At 38.4% G+C, this 25,496-nt stretch overlaps 2 protein-coding genes across 2 annotated transcripts in view; one reads left to right on the forward strand and one right to left on the reverse strand.

Moving 5' to 3' along the window:
* The window catches only part of LOC145487559 (uncharacterized), a 31,379-nt gene extending 23,428 nt beyond the window's left edge, over positions 1-7,951 (reverse strand). The window contains exon 1 of the mRNA XM_081466387.1: positions 7,798-7,951. Within this exon, the coding sequence (XP_081322513.1) occupies positions 7,798-7,867 (70 nt within the window). The 5' untranslated portion in view covers positions 7,868-7,951. The remainder of the gene's footprint in view (positions 1-7,797) is intronic.
* A 4,775-nt stretch (positions 7,952-12,726) lies between these two features.
* LOC145487573 (biogenesis of lysosome-related organelles complex 1 subunit 1-like) lies at positions 12,727-25,261 on the forward strand. Its single transcript, XM_081466399.1, has 6 exons — positions 12,727-12,863; positions 16,116-16,188; positions 20,071-20,138; positions 21,655-21,719; positions 24,534-24,618; positions 25,051-25,261. The coding sequence occupies exons 1-6, from the start codon at positions 12,803-12,805 to the stop codon at positions 25,071-25,073; spliced, it is 375 nt and encodes a 124-aa protein (XP_081322525.1). The 5' UTR covers positions 12,727-12,802; the 3' UTR covers positions 25,074-25,261.
* The last annotated feature ends 235 nt before the right edge of the window (positions 25,262-25,496 follow it).

Here is a 25,496-nt window from a genome sequence, read left to right on the forward strand (position 1 = left end):
TACTCGCCTCTGTCCTAAACAGGGTCTGAACCTGTCCTAAGCAGGATGTGGTTACATGATCTGTACAAGTTAAGCCTGCGAGCAGGCTCACCTTTTTTAAGTCTCATGCGCGAGCAGAAAAGAGCGAGTCAGCGAGGGAAGCGATCTGGCGGGAGGAGTCTGCTGCAGAAGCACCAAGCTTGATGGCCTTTTGTATAGTTCAAGTAAAACAAGGAAGTGTATATTTTGTCCCTTGTCCTAAACAGGGCCTTAAAATAGAGTGTGTGGTGCAACACAGGATAGGGATTTTCGAGTATTTTTCTCCTAAACAGGGTCAGGATTTCAAACCCTTGGTGGTACCCTTATACCCAGACATGGATCAAGTACCCCCCTGGGCCTAATGGCTCGTGTCCCTTTTTTTCCCTCTTACCTTGCCACATTCTGACGTCATCCGTGATCTATTAAATGATTAGATTATGAGCTTGAGATTTCTATCACATGATTCTTGACAAGGGCACGGCCCGAGTCAACCATCATGCATAGATATTGAGAGCAAATAATCTAATTGTTTTAGTATTAATCTACTAGTCATTCAAAACTTTATCTAAATCCTCTTCACAGACACTTCGAAAACATAAAGAGGTGGCCGTCATTTTGTTAACAAGGGCACACTGCTACGCTACTCACTATCTGTCGCAGATTTTACGATAACTGCAGAAATTCTCACGTGCTCATTGGCTAATTTTCATTGTCAATAAGCAGACAGACTCATGAATTGATAATTAACCGCGCGGCCATGGGCCGAGCGCGGTTCATAATCTACCCTTGGTTTATTTTTTTTTATTTTTTTTTTTAACTGCGCGGCCATGGGCCGAGCGCGGTTCATGGTTTACCCGTGGTTTTTTTTTTTTCGCAGTTTTGTCTGCGACCAGACCCACGCTTCCACTCGGCCAAATTTTTAGTCACGCAACCTGTGATGTTTACTCGCCAAAAGCTGTTGAAACATTAATAAATCTCATCTCCGATACTGACTTTCGCGGGAAAAAAATTAAAAACCCAGCGTTCGTCAAAAATTATATTTTTTCAGCAGAAATTTAGCTCGGAACATATACATATTTATATTCCTTTGAATCGTCGATGAAATGACCTTTTCCGGATATTTTTTCCTTCGGGGTCAACAAAAACCTCCGATTACAAAATCACGCCGAACCCACACGTTGCAAAAAAATCTCTTCAAAACCCTGACTTCGAAGCGATATAACACTTCAGCGTTAATAGCTACCACACATCGGCAGGCGGTAAATCTATTCGTTAACAATCCAGCCTTATCGTGTTAAAATTTCAGCGAAATCGAACAAAACCAGAATTATTTAGAATTTTTTTGTGACCTCACTCCCCAGACTTGACCTAACAAAGGAGGCAACGGTCGCCCATAGCAACCAAAAAACACCAACATAACTAAGCCGAACGTTTCGGCCAAAAATCTCCAGAATTATCGCCTGAGAGCTTAAACTTGAATGGGAACATCTTTTTCGAACTTTTTTCAACTGATTTAGACGAAAGACTGGCCTCGGCGGGCTACAACAAAGACCAAGAGAAAAACAGAACAAGACAGCAGAACAAGCCGATAACATTTCATCGCATGGCTTTCGGCACGAAAACGAAAATACAGCTTACTTCTGGATAAATTCAGCCTTGGAAGCCAGCAACCGACCCCAAATTACCTTCTGTATCCTTACAAATGTCCTGATTTCCATCTCCGAAAGATTTTGCCCCAATTTTGAGCAAATAAACATTTCGTCGACGGTGACCGCCATTACGTTGGCTTGCATACTAAATTAGCTAACTTGACAAAATTCTCCCGTGGGGGGGATATGACGAAAAGAGCTGAAAGATGGCCTATAATTGGCTAATGATGAGATCATCCCACTGTCCAAATTTGGTGAGAATCGAAAGTAACGCCAATTTTCTGTCACGTTTTCAATCTGTGGTCACTGGAGTGACCAAAATCGATACATCGGTCGGGATAGAGTTTTATTATTAAATTATATGACTTGTGTGACTACTTTACTAGCCCTTTACTCGTGGAAAACACCAATTAAATTTAATCATGACTTTTAAGAAAGAAAGCTGTTGTTAATAGTGTTATTATCGTGTCATTTATATCGTTCATGCCCATACATATCCCGAAGAAAGTTCTACAAAGATTAAGACCATTAGGTCATCGGAGATTTGTCAATGGCTACCAATGATGGTGCAATAATACAGTTTGTGTTGATCAAGTGATGTGATGTCTACAGTAAGAAAAGAATCATCAATGACTACTTTGGAATGTGCACTCCGTTCCGACGGTAGTGCTAAGCAAACAGTTAAATTTTAAAAGCGCGGTTATGAGATCTAACAGATCTTCTTGTTTTTTGTCGGTGACCAGACCCAAACTTCCTCTCGGCCAAATTTTGAGTCACGCAATGTGTGATGTTTATTCAGTAAAAGCTGTTAAAACATTAATACCTGGACAATTTTACGGATATTGTTTTCTTTGTTGTGGGTAATATATATCTTCTTTTGGTTTTATCGAAGCGTTGGATTCAAACGGAATAATAAATACGCTAAAAAAGGTATTACGTCAGCCATGGAATGCGTTGAAGTTGCAGCTTTCACTTTCGATAGGTGACAAATAAGATCGTGTTTACTTTGCAAGTTTATTTCGCCAAAAGCGACGGTCATTAATTTATTTCCAATTTTGCCAGTATTTCTTGTGGTTTAGGCAAATGATGGAAATTCTTTGGCTGTTTCATCACAGCGAGGTCATAAATCGGAAGGAAAATTAAAAATTTGCAAGCGAAGCAAAGAACTTGTCAGAACACGCAAGGATTATGTCATTGGTAGGGAAATAACCACCATACTAAAGATAGCCGTGGATAACGCAACTCTTAAATTATGTGACTCGTGTGACTTCTTTGCTAGCCCTTTTCTCAAGGGAAAAAAAACAATTAAATTTAATCGTGAGTCAAGAAAGAAAGTTGTTGTTAATTTAACTCATCTTAGGTCCTGACTTTCGCGGGAAAAAATTCAAAACCCAGCGCTCGTCAAAAAAATTTTTTTTTCACCAGAAATTTAGCTCAGAACATATACATATTTATATTCGTTTGAATCATCCATGAAATGATCTTTTCCGGATATTTTTTCCTTCGGGGTCAACAAAAACCTCCGATTACAAAATCACGCCGAACCCACACGTTGCAAAAAAAATCTCTTCAAAACCCTGACTTCAAAGCGATATATCACTTTAGCGTTAATAGCTACCACACATCGGCAGACGGAAAATCTATTCCATAACAATCCGACTTTATCGATTTCAGCGAAATCGAACAAAACCAGAATTAAGTAGAATTTTTTTGTGACCTCACTTCCTAGACTTGACCCAACAAGGGAAGCCACGGTCGCCCATGGCAACCGAAAAACACGAACATAACAAAGCCGACGTTTCGGCCAAAAAACTCCAGAATTATCGCCTGAGAACTTAAATGGGAATATCTTTTTCGAACTTTTTTCAACTGATTTAGACGAAAGAATGGCCTTGGCGTGCTACATAAAAGACCAAGAGTAAAAACAGAACAGGAGAGCATAACAAGCCGATAATATTTCACCGTGTGGCTTTCGGCACGAAAACGAAAATACAGCTTACTTCCACATAAATTCACCCTTAGAAGCCAGCAACTGGTCCCAAATTACTTTCTGTATTCTTACAAATGTCCTGACTTCCATCTCCAAAAGATTTTGCCCCAATTTTGAGCAAATAAACATTTCGCCAACGGCGACCGCCAGAGAGTCCTAAAGCGATGACGTCACGGTGGCTTTGCATACTAAATTAGCTAACTTGACAAAATTCTCCCGAGGGGGGGATATGAGGAAAAGAGCGGAAAAATGGCCTGTACCGTAAAAACTCGTGTATAAGCCGCACCTTTTTGCTGAAATTTTGGGCTCAAAATGGCGGGTGCGGCTTATATACGTGACCATTGCTTTCAGAGGGGGCTAATTGCCTAGTTAGGGGTCAGATATAGCACTTAAAAACGTAAGTAAATAAACATTCAACATTTTGAAACCTGTTGCTGTTGTTGATCATTGCTTTTGATAGAAGTGGTGGCTCCTAAAGGAGCCTTTGTCTCTTCAGGTTTTAAACCTCAATCTTCTTCGCGAGTAGTTCTTTCAAGCGATTCATTTGTAGTTCCTTTGCGCAGCTAAACTCTAACTGGCATGGAATCTCCATTCCTCCACAAAGCTGCTTACAATGCCTTCTGCGACCGATCACTTCAATACTGATCTCTCCGCCATGTGCAAGAAAATACCACGCTATTCGTGAGAACTCATGGGGCAAATGACCGACTGTTTCGGTGTTCTTCACAACTTGCACCGCGTGTTTATCCATAGGATTGTTAAACTCGCGTCGAGTAACAAGTTTTTCACCAATTGAAGGCTTCCATATATGTTTATAAACATGGTATCCACGCACAGCTGATGTGAAATGGAACTTTTCCATGTTGTTTATCGTTCGTTCGATCGTTCAATTCGATTGATCTATGTGACTCGGCCCAGGCTTCTTATCGGTTTTTAGCTAGCCAATCAAAGTAGAGTGCATCTGTGAGGCGTTGCTAAGTGACCTAACCAAGCCGCATGCTTGTGGCTGTAAATAAACCTTTTTTTTTTTGCATGAAATTGATTCTCAAGGAACTTTATATTCAAATTTTCGATAATATGCTCAGCTTATACGGTTACCTATGTAGCATGGATCCTAAATAATTTTAGTTTTGTAGGTATATTAGTTCTATGATCGTGGAATGTCACAAAAACTTGTGCTAAGAAAACACAAGGATCAAGTCATTCGCAACTTGAGCATGGTTAACCGATTGTCTGTTTATTGTCTATTTAAACCAATCAGATTTTACTCTGTTTGATCCGCGCAAGAGTCAAAACATTCGACACGTGTTTTCATACTGTCAGTTTATTGTCATCATGTCAGGAAGGGGTTCTCCCAGAGCATCGTACACTGCGTCTTTTAAACTTCGAGTTGTTGCATATGCTGTAGAAAAAGGAAATCATGCCGCTGGAAAGCAGTTCAGTATAGATGAAAGCTGTGTGCGTCGCTGGCGCTCGCAACCTGAAAAGCTGCTGAAAACACCACGAAACAAGCAAGCTCTACGTGGTCGATCTGCTGCATTTCCTGAACTTGAAAAAGAAGTCGCTGCGTGGATAACCGAGAAACGCAAAGCTGGCACTGGCGTATCCACCAATGTCATATGCCTTAAAGCAAAATCAGTGGCGCAAAGGCTAGGACTGGAACAATTTAAGGCATCTAAATGCTGGTGTTATCGTTTCATGGACCGATGTGGCTTCTCCATCAGAAGGCGGACCACGATTGCTCAGAAACTTCCCCAAGACTATGAAGAGAAGTTGATCAAATTTCAGCGCTATGTGATGGCTAAACGGAAGGAGCATGACTTTGATCTTAAATACATTGGTAATGCAGACCAGACCCCACTTACGTTTGACATTGTAACAAACAGTACCGTTGCAGAGAAAGGAGTGAAGAGCGTCCCACTTCTAAGCACAGGTCATGAGAAGGATAGGTTTGCTGTTATGCTCACCTGCCTCGGAGATGGAACAAAACTCCCACCTTACGTCGTGTTTAAACGGAAAACACTTCCTAAGAACTGGAACTTTCCCAAAGAGGTTGTTGTCAGGTACCAGGCAAAGGGCTGGATGGACGAAGCACTCGTGCAGGACTGGTTATGGACCGTTTGGAGTAAAGTTGGTGGCATCAGCAGGCAAAAGTCCATGCTTGTGTGGGATTCGTTCCGAGCCCACTTACCCAAACCAATTCGCTGTACCTTGAGGTCTCTAAATACGGAGCCCGTAGTGATTCCTGGTGGCATGACCAGCATGCTTCAGCCATTGGATGTATCTATCAACAAACCCTTCAAGGACTGCATGAGGGCAAAGTGGCAAGAATGGATGTTGGCTGGAGAGCACACCTTTACTGCCGGAGGTCGTATTCAGAAAGTCGAGCTTGATGAGATCTGCAGATGGATCAGTGATGCCTGGAATGACATACCAACTGAAATGATTGCGAAGTCGTTTCGCAAGTGCTGTATCACCAACGCAATGGACGGTACAGAAGATGAAGAAATCTGGGAAGAGGAGTCTGACTCGGATCCATTCGCAGACATCGACGAACTAGACGGCGATGAAGAGTTGTACTATGCAGATGACTTCGAGCGACAGCAAGCAGAAATTGCACCTGAATTCTATGAGGTCATTTTCGGTGAAAGTGACAGTGAGGACTTTTATGGTTTCTAACTGAGCTGAACGATAGAACATTTTCACTTTGGACAAAGATTGATAAGACGAACTTCAAATTTGCACATGTAAATAGTTTTTGCGTAAAAGTAAGGATAGGTTAACTTTTTAATATCGATAACACATGTACCCGTTTCTCTTTCGGATACAAATGTATCAGTTAGTATTGTAAAATATAATCTACAAGTCCATTTATTTGCGTGTGCATTTCTCTTGTGTCCAGACTCTCTCTTTAAATGACTGCATGGTTACTAAGCAATCATTTTGCATCGATCGGTCAGAGATTGTTTTGCTCGGATTTCCGTTTGAATTTCATCGTTTTCCACTATCGCCTTTAGCAATAAAGGCAACATCTTGTCAAAAGAGCCTCTCTTTAGGAGGATATCGGAAATTCCATTGAAGAATAGCTTGTAAAAGGTATTTCAAGAGTTATTTAGCTCGCAGCAAATACACAGCATCAGATTTGACCAAGCTTACAATGTACAAGTAATCACTTTCTTTTCCTCAGCGCTTTTTAAAGCGTTTTCTTTTTTTCAAAATCAAGCTCGAAAGTTGGGGGTGCGGCTTATATACGAGTGCGGCTTATACACGAGTTTTTACGGTAATTGGCTAATCATGAGATCATCCCACTGTCCAAATTTGGTGAGAATCGAAAGTAACGCCAATTTTCTGTCACGTTTTCAATCTACAGTCGGGATAAAGTTTAGTGTTCGTATCTTCATGCTCATACATATCCCAAAGAAATTTCCAAATTAAGACCATTACGTCATGGGAGACAACGGCTACGACTGATGGTGCAATAATAGAGTTTGTGTTGATCAAGTGATGTGACGTCTACAGTAAGAAAAGAATCAACAAGGACTGCTTTGGAATGTGCATTGCATTGCAACTGTAGCGCTACCAAAACAGTTAAATTTTAAAAGCGCGGTTATAAGATATAACAGATCTTCTTGTTTATGTAATGTGTCAACAAGCGACAGTGGATAATTTGACAATTTGTTTTCGTAAAAGCAAATTGGCGTCAGTTTTTCATGCATTTGTGACTTGTATCCACTATTCCAACCTTGCCCACCCCTGAAGTACTTTAAGTTTTCACCAGAAGAGCAGAACTACCCGGTTGAAAGCTCTCTTACCTTCTTGTTTACATAGTTCGTTTCAGCTGGTTTCACATGCCCATCACGTGAAAACATATGTACATTTGCATGTGCATCGTTGGAATAGATTCCAATATAAGGAATGTGTACGACGCAAAAATTATCTGACATTGAAAAATCACAGCTTAGGCAATAAGTTTAAACCGCAGCTTGAATAAATCTTATAACAATTTGAGTCTTCTGATCACTCAATTTCAAGCTGACAAACATCGCTATCTCCACGGTGCTCCGTCCTTGATGGAATAGACTATCAAACTGCTTTGAACTGTAACGACGCAACGTTTCACCTTAATTTATCGCTACTTACAGTCACAAGCCTTCTCACTGTGTTCACTTCCATCGACGGGAATACCGACTTTCCTTTCTGACTTCGCCATTGCGTGTCTTTTATGCGTCCGCTTGAAAGTTTTGAGGTGGAGGCTAGAGAAGTCGATCCAGTTTGTACGAGTTTCGCAGTGGGCTTGGTCGCCTCGTCTCAGTGTGCTGAGGCCCAGGCTTTTTGATACGTCTACGTGACCTAGTGACGTCATCAAATTCATCCAAAAAAACTAAAGATCCACCAAAGTTTTTATCCTAAAGTTATATCTGTTTACAACTTTCTAGCTCGATAGCGCCCTTCACTTGAAAACCAGCGCATTTTGAATTTCGAAGTTATGATGGTGCGTGACATAAAGCAGACAGAAACTTATGGCGTCTCTACCGCGCGCTCGTGCACGCGCACATTGAAAACATGGCGGATTTGCCTTGATATTGAGTTCTGTCAGTTGAAAAATGGCTATAGGTCACTAACGAGCTCGAGTACCCCAATTTTTTTTCTAGTCGTTTTAATCAACTAATCATTATCTTTGCGTGAGAAAAGACTGATCTGATTTCTATTGCTGAAAATTGACGAAATAGGGAAAATAGCACCTGCTCTGTGGTCTTTTCTATTTTGCAGTTTGACAGCCGTGGCAAGCAATTTGGTTCCAATATTTTAACAAGGATTCAGCTGTCTGCTAAAATCAAACTTAAAAAGTTTATTTGTGTCCGACACAAGTATTGACTGTAGTTTGAGGCGTGTTTTCATGAGTCTGGGCTCACAAAGATTTTACAATAACTTGGAATGCGTTCTTGTAATATAAAGCATTAAATGATGCCGAAATGGGACATTTTCAACTGCTTAACGAACATGGGCACACTCCTCCTTTTTATTTTATAATTAAAGTTCTCAGTGGACAAAGTTTGAACAGGGGATTATTTCAGGGGAATTACCTTAAGACGTATTTGGAAAGGTACTTAGTTAAATGTTTATTTGTTCAGTGCAGATAATCATTGTCCGAGATAACCAAAGTAAGTTCCAGACGTTAACACTACTTTCCGGCCGCCATATTGGTGTACCAATGGCGGCTCCATACTAGGCTTTGTAAATTTGAGTGGAAAATTTCGACGAATATCTCAACTTTGGGGCAACGCATACGCCTTAAACTTGGAGAACTGCCTTCTTTATTTATCTTCTGTAATATCACAATTTCTTGACCTTATCCACTGAACGGTTTATGATTTTATTTTTTATTGCGTGACAATGAAAACGTTCTATTCTGATATTTCTTCTTCCATTTACTTAACTGATTCATCCAACAAACGTTGATAGCTTTATTTTCAAAATTATGAACCTTGTTATTGTTAGTCAGCCCCATGGAGATCAAACTACAGTACAATCCTGATTTTTCGAACCTCCAAGGGAAACGAAAATTGGTTCGAAAAATCGGAAGGTTCGAGAGATCGGTAGTCTCCTTTGCAGCCGTTTTTTGGGGGCAACGTTGCGTGACATCCCAAAAACGGCTGCGGAGGAGACTAAGAGATCGAGGGTAAGACTGAGGATTGAGGAGAGGGAACGACTTTTGGTTCGAGTTATCGGGAGGTTCGAAAAAATGAGGGTTCGAAAAATCGGGATTCCACCGTAATTTGTAAACACGTGACACGACTTACACAAAACGCTGCCAAAAATAAAAATATAAAAGTAGAAACCGACACAACGTAGGATGATTTTTTTTAAAGGCGTACTATTTTTCGGCTGGCCAAACCAGCCTTCTTCAGGTACAATGAAGACTTTACATTGAGACGTGTTTTTATGTAGGATATTTTCGTAATATCAGAAATACGTAAAACTAATTGACTGTGTAAATTAAAGATAAGCATATGGTAAAATTAATCTTTAAAAACACAACAAGTCAACGCTTTTCCGTTTTCGGAACATGTTTCGATGTTTCAAACATCAAAAGCGTTGTTGTGTTTTTAAAGATAATTGTTGCATTTGTGCGATCAAAACCATATGGTAAAATAAAATAATTAAATAACATAATGACAAGAAAAAAAAACCGAACACCTTCACAGGTTAGATCAGCTCAGATTTGTTTGTTTCAAGTCCCTATTTCAGTAATATTAGAAAACTGCAGTCACATAAATAAAAAAGATCTTCTAGATTTCCGGTCTAAAGTGTAGGTATAAATCCAATCGTGACGAATTTTTTTAGTTCCGAGACATCAGCCCTACTAAAAAATTAGTCTACTAGCCCTCGTTTTCTAGGCTGGTTTAAGATTTAGAGGGCGCTGCCTATCGCCTACAGGAGTGATAGAGTGAATTCGTCCTACCACTACAACTTGGAAAATATAAATATTTTCCAAGTTAAAAAGGTTGCAACTCGTTTCGGCAGGCCTTCGAATGCTCGGTAGTCAAGGACCGGTGAAAAAAGGTTCTTTGGTGGTGTCTCTGATTAAAAACTTCTCGAAGAAAACATGAAAGGTAACGTGAAGATTTTCGAGCAACTTTTGTGAGAAATTTTGAGCACCTCTTTAAAAATTTGAGCATCTATTCTTTTTAGGGACAGCCCTTACCCCTTTTGTATACCCTTTTATTGAAAAAAGATATCCTTTCACGTACCTACTTAGAGCACTGTATCCATTTTCTTCCTTGGAATGGAGAAAAGTGAACATCAAGCATAACCAGAAGAGGTGTTAACCAGAAAAACAAGTATTTTATATTCAGTTCATGTTCACGTTGGACTTATTTTTCAGATTTCCCTACCCTTTCATCGATATACTTCACTGTCTGAAATCCCTACCTTGTTATCTACCCGAAGCCCGAAAAAAGGCACCCCTTTCCGGGACATTATAGGAAGTATCCCCCGGGGTTTCGCCAATTCCAATGTCGTTTCAACTCGAGACTACGAGTAGTCCCTCTCCGCCGGGGTCCCACTTTTGCTTAGTCTGTCGAACGCGAAAGTGAAACCTCGAGGAAAAAATGATTTATTTCGCGCACACATTTTTTCACGTTAATTTTTTACGCGGTCTCCCTTACGCTTATCACGCGGGCACGGCGGAATGAGAGCTCATGAACTCGCAGCTCTCCTCAGTCCCCCGAAGACGTAGCCTGCGATACACGTGCGCTCGGTCTGGCGCTTCGCGCGCGCGCATGTGTATCGCGTTAGAAACGGCTAATCCGCCTGTCCTGCAGGCTACCGAAGACGTTTCAAAAGGGTTGTATCCGGCCACAGGCGGCCCAAGCTCACAATGCGAGGAGTTCGCATAAAGATTTGAAAATCTTTATGGGAACGTTCAGCGCGCGAAACGTGACACAGTTACCGCCGACGTCTACTATTACATAACGGCCGAGTTTGGTTACGCAAAACGTGACCTTCTCCTTGCAGCATATGGTGGTGTTGTGTTACAACTTTTTGAATTTATACAGGTTCGTATGGGGAAAAACGGTAATCGACATTATAGCTGAAATTTTGGTATTTTTGCGATAAAAATGGCTTACCTCAATGCCTTGTTGTATTTTCTATTGACATCTCGCTTCTCAGCTCGATCCGAAGCCTTTTAAGCGAGTTATCGCGTTTTGGTTTTACTCTACTAAGAAAGAGTAGTCTTTCTACTTTCTCAAAGTAGTGTCAAATCGTGGTGTCACTTAAAATCTGTCGTTGTATGCATGAACTTCATGCATGATGACGCATCGATGGCGAGGTGTGACAAAGGATCGAGACAAAAAAGCACATTGTGATCTGAAGTATGTTTGGACATAAAACGATACACATCAGCCTCCCCTTTACCAGATCGCGAAAATCGAAAGATGTGGAAATTGTAGGAGCAGAAATGTAAGGCCCAGTTCAGACGCCGAACTTTTCATGAGCCGAACCAAATATATTGAATTAAGTACATGAAAAGTTCGGCGTCTGAATCAGTTAAGAACGGCTATTTGAATTTGGAACGGCCCAGCCGTTCTTCCCGCCTAGCTCAGCCGGGAATTTTGGCTTTGGAACGGCTTTGATTCAGACGTCGAACTTTTCATGAGCCGAACCTAATGCATAACTTATTATAACGTATTTTACAAGCAGTTTTTACTTTGCCTGAAAATCGCTGATATTTCGATGTGTTTTGGTTTAAACTAAATAAAGTTCGGCGAATTAAGTTCGACGTCTGAATCAACAGGTGTGCTTTTGATAATTTGGGTCGGTCCAAATTCGAATTAAGTTCGGCTCATGAAAAGTTCGGCGTCTGAACTGGGCCTAACTTATAAATTCTGTACTGGCACGCATTAAATATCTCTAGAACTCGACAGAAGAACACACAGACTGTGTCGAGAACGTGTCCACCGCGATGTGTGAAAATGCTCAAGCTTTAGCTTAAATTCATGTTTCCATGAAAAGGAATAGATTGCAGCATTTATGAAATCAGCGTGTTCCACGGTTTTCGTTTGTTTTAATTATTCTACAGGCTTTAGTAACGACGATTTCTCTTCATTTAAGAATTCGGCGAAGGAGGCGAGACTGCTAAGAAATGACATACTAAGATTAAGATGTCCAGATTTACAAACTTTCGCATGCTGCATAGCAAGAGTTGTGAAAGTCAAGCACGATCTGCTTCACATCGCTTTACAGGTAAATCAGAGCAAACTTTCTGAGTGGAATCCACGCGAAAAAGGACGACGGCTCGACGAGTATGACATCCTCGTGTTGTTCGTGGCGCAATGCACTCCAGTAAAAGTGGCGCAGTGCAGTCTGGTTAACTGCAATGCATTCTGGTAAAAAGTGATGAATTCGAGAATTCGTACCCCTTCTATATATTCTTCTTAAATCCTGATTATGTTGCTGCTCGCTCGCTCCGCTCGCTCCGCAGCAATAACTCCTCGCATTGTGAGCATGGGCGGCCTGTGATCCGGCCTGACCTCACTTTCACGCGCTTTCGTGAAGATGGAACGTGAACCAATCAAAACTTCTGATAGAATGGTAGAACGCAATTACTTAACTTGTGCATCGGAGAATATCGGTAAGGAAGATGCTCTCTCGTGCTTTTAAAGAACACCAGACGGAGCAAGCGGCTCATCGCCAAAAACAAGGTATTCCAACAAGTTTAATTTTTTCTCTGTTTCTCAAAAATCCCTTGTGTTGTAAACTAAAGCTACTAATGTTGACACAGTGAGTTTTGTTTTCCCTTAATCCTTGACGGTCTCAGGGAAATAAAACTCACTGTTTCCCCTGGGGCCAGTTATTAAGTTTTTTTTTTGCAGAACGAAGCGTAACACATCATTTAACCACTTATAATTCAATGAGATTTAAATAAGTGGCCGGGTATTTTGAAGTGTAGCCGGTGTATTCTTTAGCAGTGTCTTGTAGTCTTGACATTTGTTGCTGACCATGGATGTTTATATCTGTTCAGCTGACAAGCCAGACTCTACCACAAGCCCCCTTCCCCAGGAGGCAGATACTTTGGGTGGAGAGATGTCCACTGGGTTAAACCACGACCCTGTTTAAGAAAAGTGGCCTTGTGCATGGTGTTGCCTACTGCTCAATTTTTGACCCAAGTGGTTGTCTTTGATTCCAATTTACTGAGTAGAAAAACGGAAAAATCCTACAATCTCCCTCAAAATGTTCACCCATATGGTGATTTTATTTTATTTTGTATATTAGAAAACAATCAAGCTAACAAGTGAATAGTAGGAGCTAAGAGTATTTCAAAATATGGTCGAAAATCTGCACTTCTGGCATAACAAACACGGTAATCATGGCCATTGTGCCTTCAAAGGCAGTGCCATAAAAATTGTTCCAATCTTGCCCACAAATCGTTGCAATCGTGCCCATTTTTGTGCCTTCATAATCGTTCCTATCGTTCCCTGAAGCACGCGTATCGTGCCCTTTAGCAACTCCAACATTTGCGTCCTGCCATTGCTTGTTTTGAGTTGTGCTTCAATTAGCCCGCAATCAGGCATTTTTTTGTGCTCGCACCATGCTTGTCAAATACAAATTATCATTACAAGAATGTTGGTCCGTGAGATGCAATAAAAGTCCCAAACATAATGCAGAAAAAAGGAAGGAACACCAGTGTCCATTGATATCGAAAAGAAGAAGGCACTAAGTTGGCATCAAAAACACAGACATGTTTGCACATCACATGTTAGTAGCTGTCAGTAATTTTTTCATGCTTCTTGATATAAGCTGAACTACAATTATAGTAATTAAGTCTGCTCTTTTAACAAACCATGACCTTATTTCTTCGTACACAGAGCAGGGCTCGAAATTGCGACCAATACAGTCGTACTTGCAACTTAACTTTACTTACCACTATTTACGACTAGAAAAAATGAGAGTAGTCGCTAGGTTTTGCCTTGACTGACACAAATTAAAAGGGTTAGCAGTAATCTCAAAGGAAAAAGAACATTACTTTTGGATGAAAGACACAATTTATTCGAATAGAGATAATAAAACAAACCCATGATTCTTTGATCGCCAACTGGATCGCCATGTTTGATTATTCTAAGGCACACTAAAGTAAACGACTCTCTCTCCTTGAAAACTTCAAAGTGGCTACCCCTGTTCAAAATCGCACTATAATGCATTGCAAACCCTTGAGTATGTCATGTCTGTCTATGGATTGTGTCTCTTCTATTTCATTTTGCAACTAAAAATTTACATTTATTTAGTGACTATTTTTTACCACTTAGTTGCCAAATGGCGACTTAAGGATTTTGTTAATTTCAAGCCCTGCGAAGAGCAAGGTGGACAAATTATTCATTTGAGGTGGGAAGATTTTCTGTCACATGCTAGGCCACAAGCTCCACAGATGGATTAAATGTCAGTTTGAGCCAAAACAGGAGTAGCTGTTTTTTAGAAAGTCACGCAACAAATAAGACTAAAATTTTACTCAGAAGATAATTACTTATTTCATGTAAATTATGGGATCTTCAAATTACTTTAATATCTTGAAGGCTTATTTGGCTGTATTTAAGATAATTTTATATAAGCTTACCTTTTTCTGATGACTGAACTCTAGCTGCTTTTTCTTGTTTATTTATTTTGTGTCCCTGACATCTCACATGGTACCACTTGTTCTACAAAACACATTTCACTTTTGTTTGACTTAATACAAGTTGATTATTTATAACTACTTCAACTCTTACATGTATCCAAGGAGAAACAGATCAGACCAGAAAGTGAGGAGGCAAATGAAACAAATGAACCTTCCTCTCCTTCACCTCAATGTTGGGATATAAATAGCGCATCTTTCCAGCTCGCTCAATGGGAAAACACAGACTCTAGCTGCGAAATAATACAAACAAATCCAGCCGAATTATGTGCTAAGTATTTAATAAACCAAAATGGGACGACCATCTCCAAACGGGAAGGACATGCAAGGCACAACAAAATGTGGTCATCCATAGGCTTACATGTCGGGAACAATGTCTAAACACCACCGTGTTATGAACAATACTTGGGAATGATAAGGTGCACAATATGAACGATAAGGCACAATAGGAATGATAAGGCATGATGGATGCAAGGGTGAGAGTGACGTAAGGAACGATAGGAATGGGCATGATAGGCACAAAATGGACAGTAAAGTGAGGTATGCCAAGTGACGTAACATTTGTATTGATAATTCTTTAACCAAAACACATATCACCAAATAGTGAATTAAAAAAGTTAAAACAGTTTGTGTGCTCACAGTGTTCTCACTCTGTCTTAAATTCAAACAATAAAGCCAACAAAGCAAAACTCCATTTTTCGTTATAAATGCGCTGATTTGCCATCGCATTTTTAAAACTCCTATAACTTTAATTTTGTGCGAGCATCATGAAAGATGTTTACATTTTTGAGATGCACATTCTTTGTAGAAGAAGTCTGCCAATTTTCATGCATTTATACTCCTGGAGATCTGTCACGTGTCATCTTGTCCTCAAAGTGACTGACTGACAGGCTGACTGACTGACTGACTGACTGACAATCACGATATGCTGCTGACTTAGGGGTCTGTATGCATGAAATGCATAAGACCCAAAAAATGATTGGACTTTGATGGAGTTTGATTTTTGTTTGTTTGTTTGTTTCATTTGGTTTAATCGAGTTCGCTGGGGCACATGTCATTAAGTTTCAATCTTTTTTGCCATACATCGTAAGAAAGCAATTTGAATTTAACTTTGACATGTATTAAATTCCTTTTACTCTAGCTTATTACTGAAGAGAAACATAATTTTTGAAGTGAAAACAATGAAACATTCATTGAGATAAGAAATGAGTTTGTTGAAAGAATTTCTGACCACAGATTGCATTACTGTGACATATTAAAATTTTTAATATCTTGTACGATCATGTAGAACATTTGAGACGAGAAGCTGTGATAGCATCTTCAAGGCTGACATACAAACTTATGGACACTCTGAATACTGGGTAAGTGAGGTAACTCTATTTCCCAATTCTTGCATGTAGATCACCAAGCTGCAATAATACAGAATAAATATCCAGTTTTGGTTCCACTCTTAAAAGGTTTCATTTTCAAATTTTGAACTCTGTATAATTAATATGTAATTATTAATTTATGGTACAGTGTGATTGCAAAGTAAATTGCGTTAGGAACTAGTTGTCAAGAATTAATTAGTTATTCTTGTCTAAGGCATGACCATTAGCCAGCCAGTGTCACTCATTTCTGATCAATAACAGAGTCTGCATACTAGTTAGGCAAGGCTTTCTTGTGGTATATCAGGGAATATCACTCAACTCACTTCTATTTTCTTGGTATACACATGAGCCTTTAATTTGCCGTGTTGAAATATTCCATGAACATCTTGTTTACTTAAATTCTATATTGTGGTGCCAGTCCCAGTGTCATCTCAATACCAAATATATCTTAATTATGTCCTGCTTTGGACAACTTTGACTTCATACCAGTGCAAAGTGTAAATGATGATTCAGGGAATCACCGCTACCGTCACAACGTTCGAGAACAACATTTGTCCCAACATACAGCGTATACCCATCAGATACTGTCTGCCTTAACACTGTTACACTATCAAAAATAAAAATAGTAACCATTCAATAAATTAGTATAGGTAATCAAATGATTTCGAGTGTAATTTGGAATAAATAAGCACAAGTAAATTACAAAAAATTGCACGAACCCGTAGGGCGAGTGCAATTTGTAGTCTTTGAAAAATTTATGAGTGCTTATTTGTTCCAAATTGCATGAGAAAAATCATTTGATTACTGTCACGCTTCAGTATTTTCTGTGACAAATGAAGGGGCAAGCTAATTCAACTTTATTGGATGAAAATTTGACACGTGAATTCAAGCGTAAAAATTCATTCACCCTCTCCAAGTCATGTATGAAAACTGAGCAGTTTCTTTTAACTGTGAAAAGCAGTCTGTTTTCCCAGTTGAATTGAAGAACTTGACCCGAAAGCAAAAGAAAATCTCCCTGCAGTTTTGATGCGGGCTTCTTTACAACTGTTTTTCGAGTGTTTGAAAAACTCTGTGCCGTGTTCAAGTTTATCTTCACCGAGAAGAAACTCTTCAACCCAGCACAAGTTGCTTCAACCAAAATGCCAAGAAACGAAGTTAAAATCTGCCAAGAAACGGATTTTCTTAGCACTGGAGGACATTTATTTACTTCATCTGGTTGCTTCCTGGCTTTAACTTCTTCACTGGACATTGTACAGGTTAGATTTGCATTTGTCCCGTTTTGTTTGCGAACTATCTTACCTAATCTCTTAGCTTTGTTCTTTCGCAAAAGTAGAATGGTTGCACCTTTCATCTTCAAAATTAAGGCATGGTAGGTTCTTAGGACGTTTTGTTGGGTCCTTCTTCGCGTTTTGCTTCGTAGTACTGACGGAATTTTAAAATTGACTTTTTCAACTGGGATTTTGTCATGCCGTTGTGATCGGCTCTGGCATTCAACTCAAGTTAAACTTATATTTTTCTCCTTGCAGATTTTGTGTATATCTCTTATCTGACACACTTTGTGATAACTAGTTTGTTAATTTTTGCTGAGCTTTGAATTTTGCTTTGTTATGAAGTCTTTGTATTGAAATTTAGGTAAAGAGTTTTAATCTTCGTCTCATTTTTGTCCGCCATTTTGTTTGTCCTAGCTCAATTTTGTTGGAGCTGTCAATCATTTTTAATTTCATTGTTTTGCACTCAATGTCACTCTTTTGCACCGGTGAAATTGCACTGATCACAGATTTGGGATTAATTGACATGTTCTCGGCCTATCAGACTGCAGAAATTGTTGCTTGTATATTATTAAGTCAAGAATCTGGGATATAATGGATGATTGATATTTAAAAAACTTTGTCAAGATCTAGGATCTGTGCGGGTTTTAATTTGCACGTTATTGTGTTTCACCCAAATTTATAGAGTGATGTATGGAAACACCATGTTGGTGCCCTTCCGAGGGGCACCAACATGGCAGCTGAAAAGTAACAGAAACATCTGTTATTGAGTTTTGCTATTGAACGGAAAAATTACTACCCTGGAGTTCCAATATATTGAAAGTAATAATTCTTCTAGTGCAAGAACTGTTCAGTCAGCAAAACCTTGAGTGATAACTCCTCTTTTGACCACCCCAGAGAGCCTTCTCAGGCCACCATTTTAATGTCACACAATGCATAAACTTGGAAATTCAAAAGTCCTCTATAACAAAATGAGGAACCCTATCGAGCATAAGCGTTGTAAGATGTCAAGTTCTTAGAGGGTGTTATATCTGATGAAACTAAAACTTCAGAACGATTGGTACTTTTTAATTTTGGAAAACGCTGACATCACATGAATACCGGCAATTGGTTGAAACAGTGTGCTTTATCAGAGTTCAACAGATGCACAGCGAGCTGAATTTCAAATTTTTGCTTCGGAATTTTGAGAAATTTGACCCAGATTAAACGTCCCCTGTGACTCAGAGAAATGCAGTGGAAATGAGCTATTTGTCTGTGGTAAACATAGCTACCTAGAGGCCATTGTTAGCAACAGAAGTGTTAAAACTGTACTAAAATAACAAGTTTTGACAAAACGGTAAGGTCACATAGTGAAATAAACAAATTCTCAACCTAGCGAATGCTTCAAAAAAAACATTGTATTTGTTACGAAGGCAGAAATCATACTTTGGAAGTAAAACAACAGAAAACACCACTGGAGCTGTCTCTGTTTATGATGACAAGCTTTAGTTTTTGTAAAAATGCTCAAACAACACTTACATGGAGTGTAGTAATGCTCATTCGCTAAATAGCGATCTCCACTCATCTTGGCAAAGTGAACCTCAACATTTACTATGTTCACCCTGTGAGTGATCAGTTGAAAGCTTGCTCTGATAATCTCTCCTGTACTTGGAGTAGGAGCAGTGGGAGCAGTTTAGTCTTTCCAACTTTGACGGCAGTGCGGGCAATCTTGCTTTAAGCCATAAATAACTGTAGCTCCTTTCAAATACAGCTAAGTGTTTTGGATTTTCATATGCAAGCTTTGTTTTTTAGTTTCAATTGGAAAAGTACACATTTCATGAGCTGTAATGCAGCTGGCTTCCTCTGGCCCAGAAACTTATAGATCCTTAAATTTGAAATAAATTACATGTAAAATGCAAACTTTGAAGGGATCATTCTTCTCTCAAAAGCAACTTGAAACTGAAAGGTCCATGGCTGAAGTCCAGTTTGTGATTGGCACCTGTTGTCTCGTTATCCAATCAAATTATTTGAACAATTCAAACAAGGATTGTGATTGGCTTATTTTAGCATGCTTAATCGGAGAACAGATGCTTGCTGACACCACTTTTTCTCTTTTGGAAAATAAAGTTTGGTTTTAAAAATTGCTGAATGTGCAGGGGAAATTAATGGATTCTTATCATAAAACAAATAAAGAAGCCTCAACTGTGCTCTGTTTTGTTGTAAAGCACTTAGGAAGAGGTAGAGCACTCAAGAATTAGGGAGAAACACTTGACTATGTCTCGTGTTTCCCCTACACTTCTTTTGTGCTCTACCGCTTCCAGCGTGCTTTACAAAAGAACAGAGCACATTCGAGGCTTCTTTATTTGTCAATTATTACCAGTATGTTATTATTGTTATTATTATTATAATTATTATTATTGTTATTGTTATAGTTATTGTTATTGTTATTGTTATTGTTATTATTATTATTATTGTTATTATTTATCCGTCATGTTAGTGTAACAAGACAGTAATGCTCTTTGATTTCGAGCTGTTACTTTTCTTACTACATAATTCGTGTATTTTTTTTTCCTTTGGAATCAACTTGCCAGGAGAAAATCTTCATGTTTTGTTGTTCTTTCCTTAGTGTAGAGCAAGCCTATATTAATCAGCGGAAATTAGAAACAGAAGCCAAGCAGCTACAGGCTCATGCAGGTACTACACGTACAGTTTTGCTGACAGTTTATAAATTATGTTTACTTTTTTAACATAATCCCCACTTGTTTGTTTTTTGTTGTGACATATTACTTTAAAGTGCTCATTCAACTGAGCCATTTTAAGACATAAAGAAGTAGTCTCTACAAGAGTGAAAATGCTGCTTACTGTTTTCAAATATATCTTATCGTTCCAAAGATATTCAAGTTTTTAAAATATGCAAATTGGCCAAATGATGACGTCATATACTCGACCGAATTTTGATCAAATATGATAAACAAGGATGTCTCAGTCAATTTGTATCAGAAATGTTTAATTTTTTTCCGTAAGATTCTACTAGAGGTGCTCAGCAATATGAGCTTAACAATTTTTGTTACCATGGCAACATACTGGGTTCCAGACCTCCACAATATTAAAGGCTTTTCTGACCACATTTAGCGTTCTGTATTGATATTTGCCAAGGTGCCTCACCCGCATCATCCAGCAAGCATATAAATACGTTAGGTTGAGTTCATGGCCTTGTTTACTGTTTTTCAAGCTTAAAATCACTAACATATTGAAATCAGGCTAGAGGGGACTGGAAAAGAGTGGGTTGCCATGGGAACAGAAATTGTTATGGCTGTAGGTGTGTTGCATTTGGAACTATTAGCCTACCAAGTTTCATTGGTTTCTGCTGCAAATTGACCAAGATAGCGCTATTTATATACTTGATGTAATATTTGGTTGAGTGTATGACATCATCAGTCATCTCATTTGCATATTTTACTCATTTTTCAAACTTCAATATCTCCAGAATCAATGCAGATATTCGTAAATGGTAAACAGTATCTTTATTCTTTCGTAGAATTCTATGTGATTAACCTAAAAAATAAAGGGGTAAAAATTTGATAATAGTAGCACTTAAAAAAATCTGTCATTCTGCAGTAGTATAAAGTGTAGGATGATTGTTCCCAAGGATATTGACCTAATTCTTTTGTTGTGTGGTTGTAGACCAATTTATTTGTGTCATGAATATGTACTCTATTTTCTAAAAGCAATTAATATATATCTTTATTGTGACATTTGTTTGACTTTTTTTTTGCACCTTTGAGACTAAGATTCTACTTTAGTTGTCTAGTAGCTAGAGACAACTGTCATTTTACTAGTAAAACTAATTTTTCACAAGTTAAATCATTATTTTTTGCTACAGCTATTAAGACTTTCACAGTGATGCAAGTTTTTGCATTACAGTGAGTGACACTAGGCAGTGTTGGAACATCAGTCTTGATGAAGTGATTGATTGTTGTAGAACATCGCCTATTGGTACTCAAATGCTTCAGATGAAAACACTTCTGAAGGCATACTATTTAGGTACTTCAACTAAATTTAGCAAAACTAATTGCAGTTGTTAGTTGAGATGGCTGATCTGATTTATATTATTTAGAAATACAAGGGAATTTTTCAAAAAAAACTTAAATTTCAAACTTTTTTTGTGTGTGTTTTTGAAGTGTTTTTGCTTCTTTTTTTTCATCCTCAGCACGGTTTTCTAAGCAAACAGTACAGTGGCTACAGATGTTAGAGGCATTCAATAAAGCATTAAAGGTAAATTTTATTTCTTCTGTTTTTTTTTTCTTCAGCCAGTTAATACTAATCAGAGATAAACGGTTAATTAAGGTTTTTCTTTTTTCATTTCAAAGTGTTTTTAATTTAAGACAAAAGGCATAACTTTATGTAACATGGAAACAGGCACTTTTGTTGTGTCTTGACAGAAGCATATTTATTTTATGCACAGCTTGAAATCATCTTAATCCTGCTTTTGGCAAGCTGATCCAGGGCTTAAAATTGGAAATGAATGACTGCTATTTTAACTATCAGGGGATAGAAATCACGAACGCACAATCTAATTGTTAAATAGAAAACAGATTCGCGGACTTGTAGTTTAATTGTTAATTAAAGCATAGAAGAAGTTTTGAAAGTTTCATTTCTCATTGTTGCACCGCAAAATGAAACAATTTTTGATGCAAAATGCAGCTTTAACTTTAATTGAAACAACTTTGGATGCAAAATGTAACAACTATTTAACGCAGAATGTAACGCAAAATTTGACAACAAAATGTGACAACCTTTTCGATAGATTATTTATTACTGGTCAATCTTATGAATGAAGTTGAATATAAGAAATTTTCTAAAGTCATGTGACTTCTAACGTCTCCAACTGTGACTGACAGGTGTTAGTAACTTTCTTCGGACATGTCGAGTTGTTTTTTGTTTATCGTTACAAGGTATCAAGAACATGGACGGACAGACACTTGTATCACAATTCTTTTAAAAAACGTAACTTTTCAATTCAACAAGAGTACATTTTGAATTGGTCATTTGACCAGTTAGTTTGTATAATTTGACTGACAGGAGGCGTTAATCTTGACAAGAAGGTTGATATGCCTTAATTTCCTTCTTTATATATTAAGACCATAATTGTTACATTTTGCTGAATCACATTTCGCGTTTAAGAAGCTGTTACATTTTGCGTTTAAACGTTGTGAAAATTTGAGTTAAAGAAATTGTTACATTTTGCGTCAAAAGTTGTTGAAATTCAGGTGAATTCAATCAGTCACTCTGTATGTCACTCAGTCAGTCATTTGGTTGGTCAGACAGGCCGGCAGTCAGACAGTCAATCAATCAATCAATTTATGAAAAGATACGTTAACTAACTATAAAATAAATATTAATAAACCAAGAACTAAATGTATGAATATTTCCTGAAATACTTCGTGATAAGCCTTCAACATCACTGTTACTGTTACGCCGCAAAATGTAACAACTTTTGACGCAAACTGTAACATTAACTCGAATTGTTACAACTTTTGACGCTTAATGTAACAATTCTTTAACGCGAATTGTAACAACCCAAAATGTCACAACCTTTTCGATAAATTATTACTGACAGAGCTTAAGTTGCATTTCTATATATTCACTGTGTGCGGATGGCTAAACTTGGTCACAACAAACTTCAGCACAGCCTTAGCTATTATCCGTTGATGATCTAAACCTTATGAAGTATGGTTTTTTCGGATTCCTAAAATTAACTTAATAAACTGCTGTTTGTGTTACTATCGATGCTAATAGAGGTAAAGTGAAGGGTCGCAATATTCCCAAGTTTTCAGAATTGCGAGAGGACAAGATAAGCTGATGCGCTTGTCAGATTAGGTGGTAATGACATAAATGTGGTCTTCCTTGCCACTAACATCACATACATAAAGGAGCACTTTCGAAAATTTTATCTCTGCCGGTACCTGTAGAATGGTTACTTAAACGACTTTCACTTCTTACTTACACTTGCTTTTACTTACAATGTACTGTTGCTTTTCACATCATGAAAAAGAAAAACACACACACAGAGTGACTGTTTAAGTTAAGTCTCGCTAAAAAGCTAAAAGTGTCAAGTCATAAATTAAACTGAATTAACCTTTTAACAGGGGTAACGGAGTTGTTCTACCGCTTTACACTCTAAATTCTATGCGCTCTAAACCTTTCGAAACCAAATGATTTTATCTAATACAGTCAACTCTTTCCTAGCGACCACTTCTCGTAAGCTACCACCTCCGGTAGGTGACCACTTTTTTGGGCAAAGCATAGCTCTTAGAGGGAATTGGTTATGAAACCCGGCAAACATCCTAGGTGCAAACAAAGATGGCAAGGTTTATGTTGGAAGGTCCACGACCGTGCACAATCTTTTGTTTTGGGCACATACACTATGCATGAATTACGTAACCAAAACGTTTCTATTGGTTAGTTCCTCAGTGCGGAGTAAACAGCTATTGTGTTTTGTGCTCGGTCAAGGCAAAAAAAAAGAGAACAAAAACATGCAACAGAGAAATTTGTCGGCGTTCATAACCATTCCTCTCTATTAACTATGCGCAAAGGTAGTGGACAAGCAATTTTCGTAGGTCATGTGACTTCTAACGTCTTCAGCTGTGACTGACAGGTGTTATTCGTGACTTCCAACATGTTGTGTATTTTGTTGTTGTTTGTCTAACGTTAGAACATATTAAGTTGCTGTCCGTCCCTATGCCAAACACCAACAATTCTTTTAAAGCAACGTAACTTTTCAATTCAACCAGAGAAAATTAAGAACTGGTCATGTAACCAGTAGATTTTTGTAATTTGACTGACAGAGCTTGTTAAGCTTGAGAAGAACCCTAATATATATGAATTTTCCTCTTTATATAAGTTGTTACATTTTGCGTTAAAAAGTAGTTACAATTCGAGTTAAAGAAATAGTTACATTCTGCGTCAAAAGTTGTTATATTTTGCGTCAATGTTACATTTTGCGTTAGTTGTCACATTTTGCGGCATAACAATCACGCTGTCGAACCTGTTTGAGAGTTCAAGAAAATCTCCTTATATCCATCATAGGAACTAGGAGATGTTGAAAATTGGTCAAGAGTTATAGAGGCAGATATGACAGCCATAGCAAGTGCCTTGGAATATGCTTATAAAGGTAAATTTTCCCTTCATTGGTCCTCCTATATGCTGCTAAAATTGAGACATCATCTTAAGCAACCTAGCTGTCCATTTGAAGTTTCCAGCTTTTCTTGAAATTCTCTTTGCTCCATACCAAAGTGACTATAATACCTTCCTGTGAGTGTCCGACAGCAAAATCAAATGGGTGCTAAAGTCGACTTTTTAATTTCTAAGTTCATCCAGTAAGAACAACCTTAGGTTGAAACTAAAGTTGACGGCAGGTAGATCTTGGTGTATTCTAAACTCACGTGTGATATGTTTCTTTGTCCTCTCAAATGGTGGTGAATTGAAGCAATACGTTTAGCCTGTATAAGATTGTCTGCCTATTTTATTCGTTGTTCAGAGTCACATTATTAGCTGTAGATCTTCTTTTGTTTGTTTGTTTGTTTATTTTTTCTTTTTATTTCAGGAGATGGGCCTAAAAGTTCATAACAGTCGTTTGTGATTGCTACCTTGAATATTGAGAGTAAAAGGCCATGATTTCCTGAGTCGGCAGAGTCTGAACGGTGCGCAAATCTTTCCACTCAGTAAACGGTGTTTACCCAAATTCTCGGTCCTATCATGGTTGTAAAGCAAAATTTATATTGTTCTGTGTAAAGTACGAAAGAATGCATTAAAAGTGTTTCCGTATAAATTAATTTTAACCTGAAGCTGTTTACATGTTCATTGTGTCGGTTACAGAGCTGTTGTTGTTGGGTACCTACCTGATCGCGCTCCAATAACCTTAAAAAAACAGTAGCCACAGCGTCCTCCACACTAACTAACTGAGTTAGCCGGGTGACAGCGCAAAAAGCGGCCTTCTCACTTTTATCTCTCGTCGTTTTCGCACTGCAACTCACCAAAAACCTAGAAGAC

The sequence above is a fragment of the Orbicella franksi genome, chromosome 5, assembly GCF_964199315.1.
Source record: "Orbicella franksi chromosome 5, jaOrbFran1.1, whole genome shotgun sequence".
Taxonomy (NCBI): Eukaryota; Metazoa; Cnidaria; class Anthozoa; order Scleractinia; family Merulinidae; genus Orbicella; species Orbicella franksi.

Excerpts from the sequence above, each read along its gene's own strand:
- LOC145487573 (XM_081466399.1), top strand. The coding sequence starts at position 12,803 with ATGCTCTCTCGTGCTTTTAAAGAACACCAGACGGAGCAAGCGGCTCAT. Across the intron at positions 20,139-21,654 it reads GCAGCTACAGGCTCATGCAG|CACGGTTTTCTAAGCAAACA; the intron begins GTACTACACGTA and ends TTTCATCCTCAG. Across the intron at positions 24,619-25,050 it reads CTTGGAATATGCTTATAAAG|GAGATGGGCCTAAAAGTTCA; the intron begins GTAAATTTTCCC and ends TTTTTATTTCAG.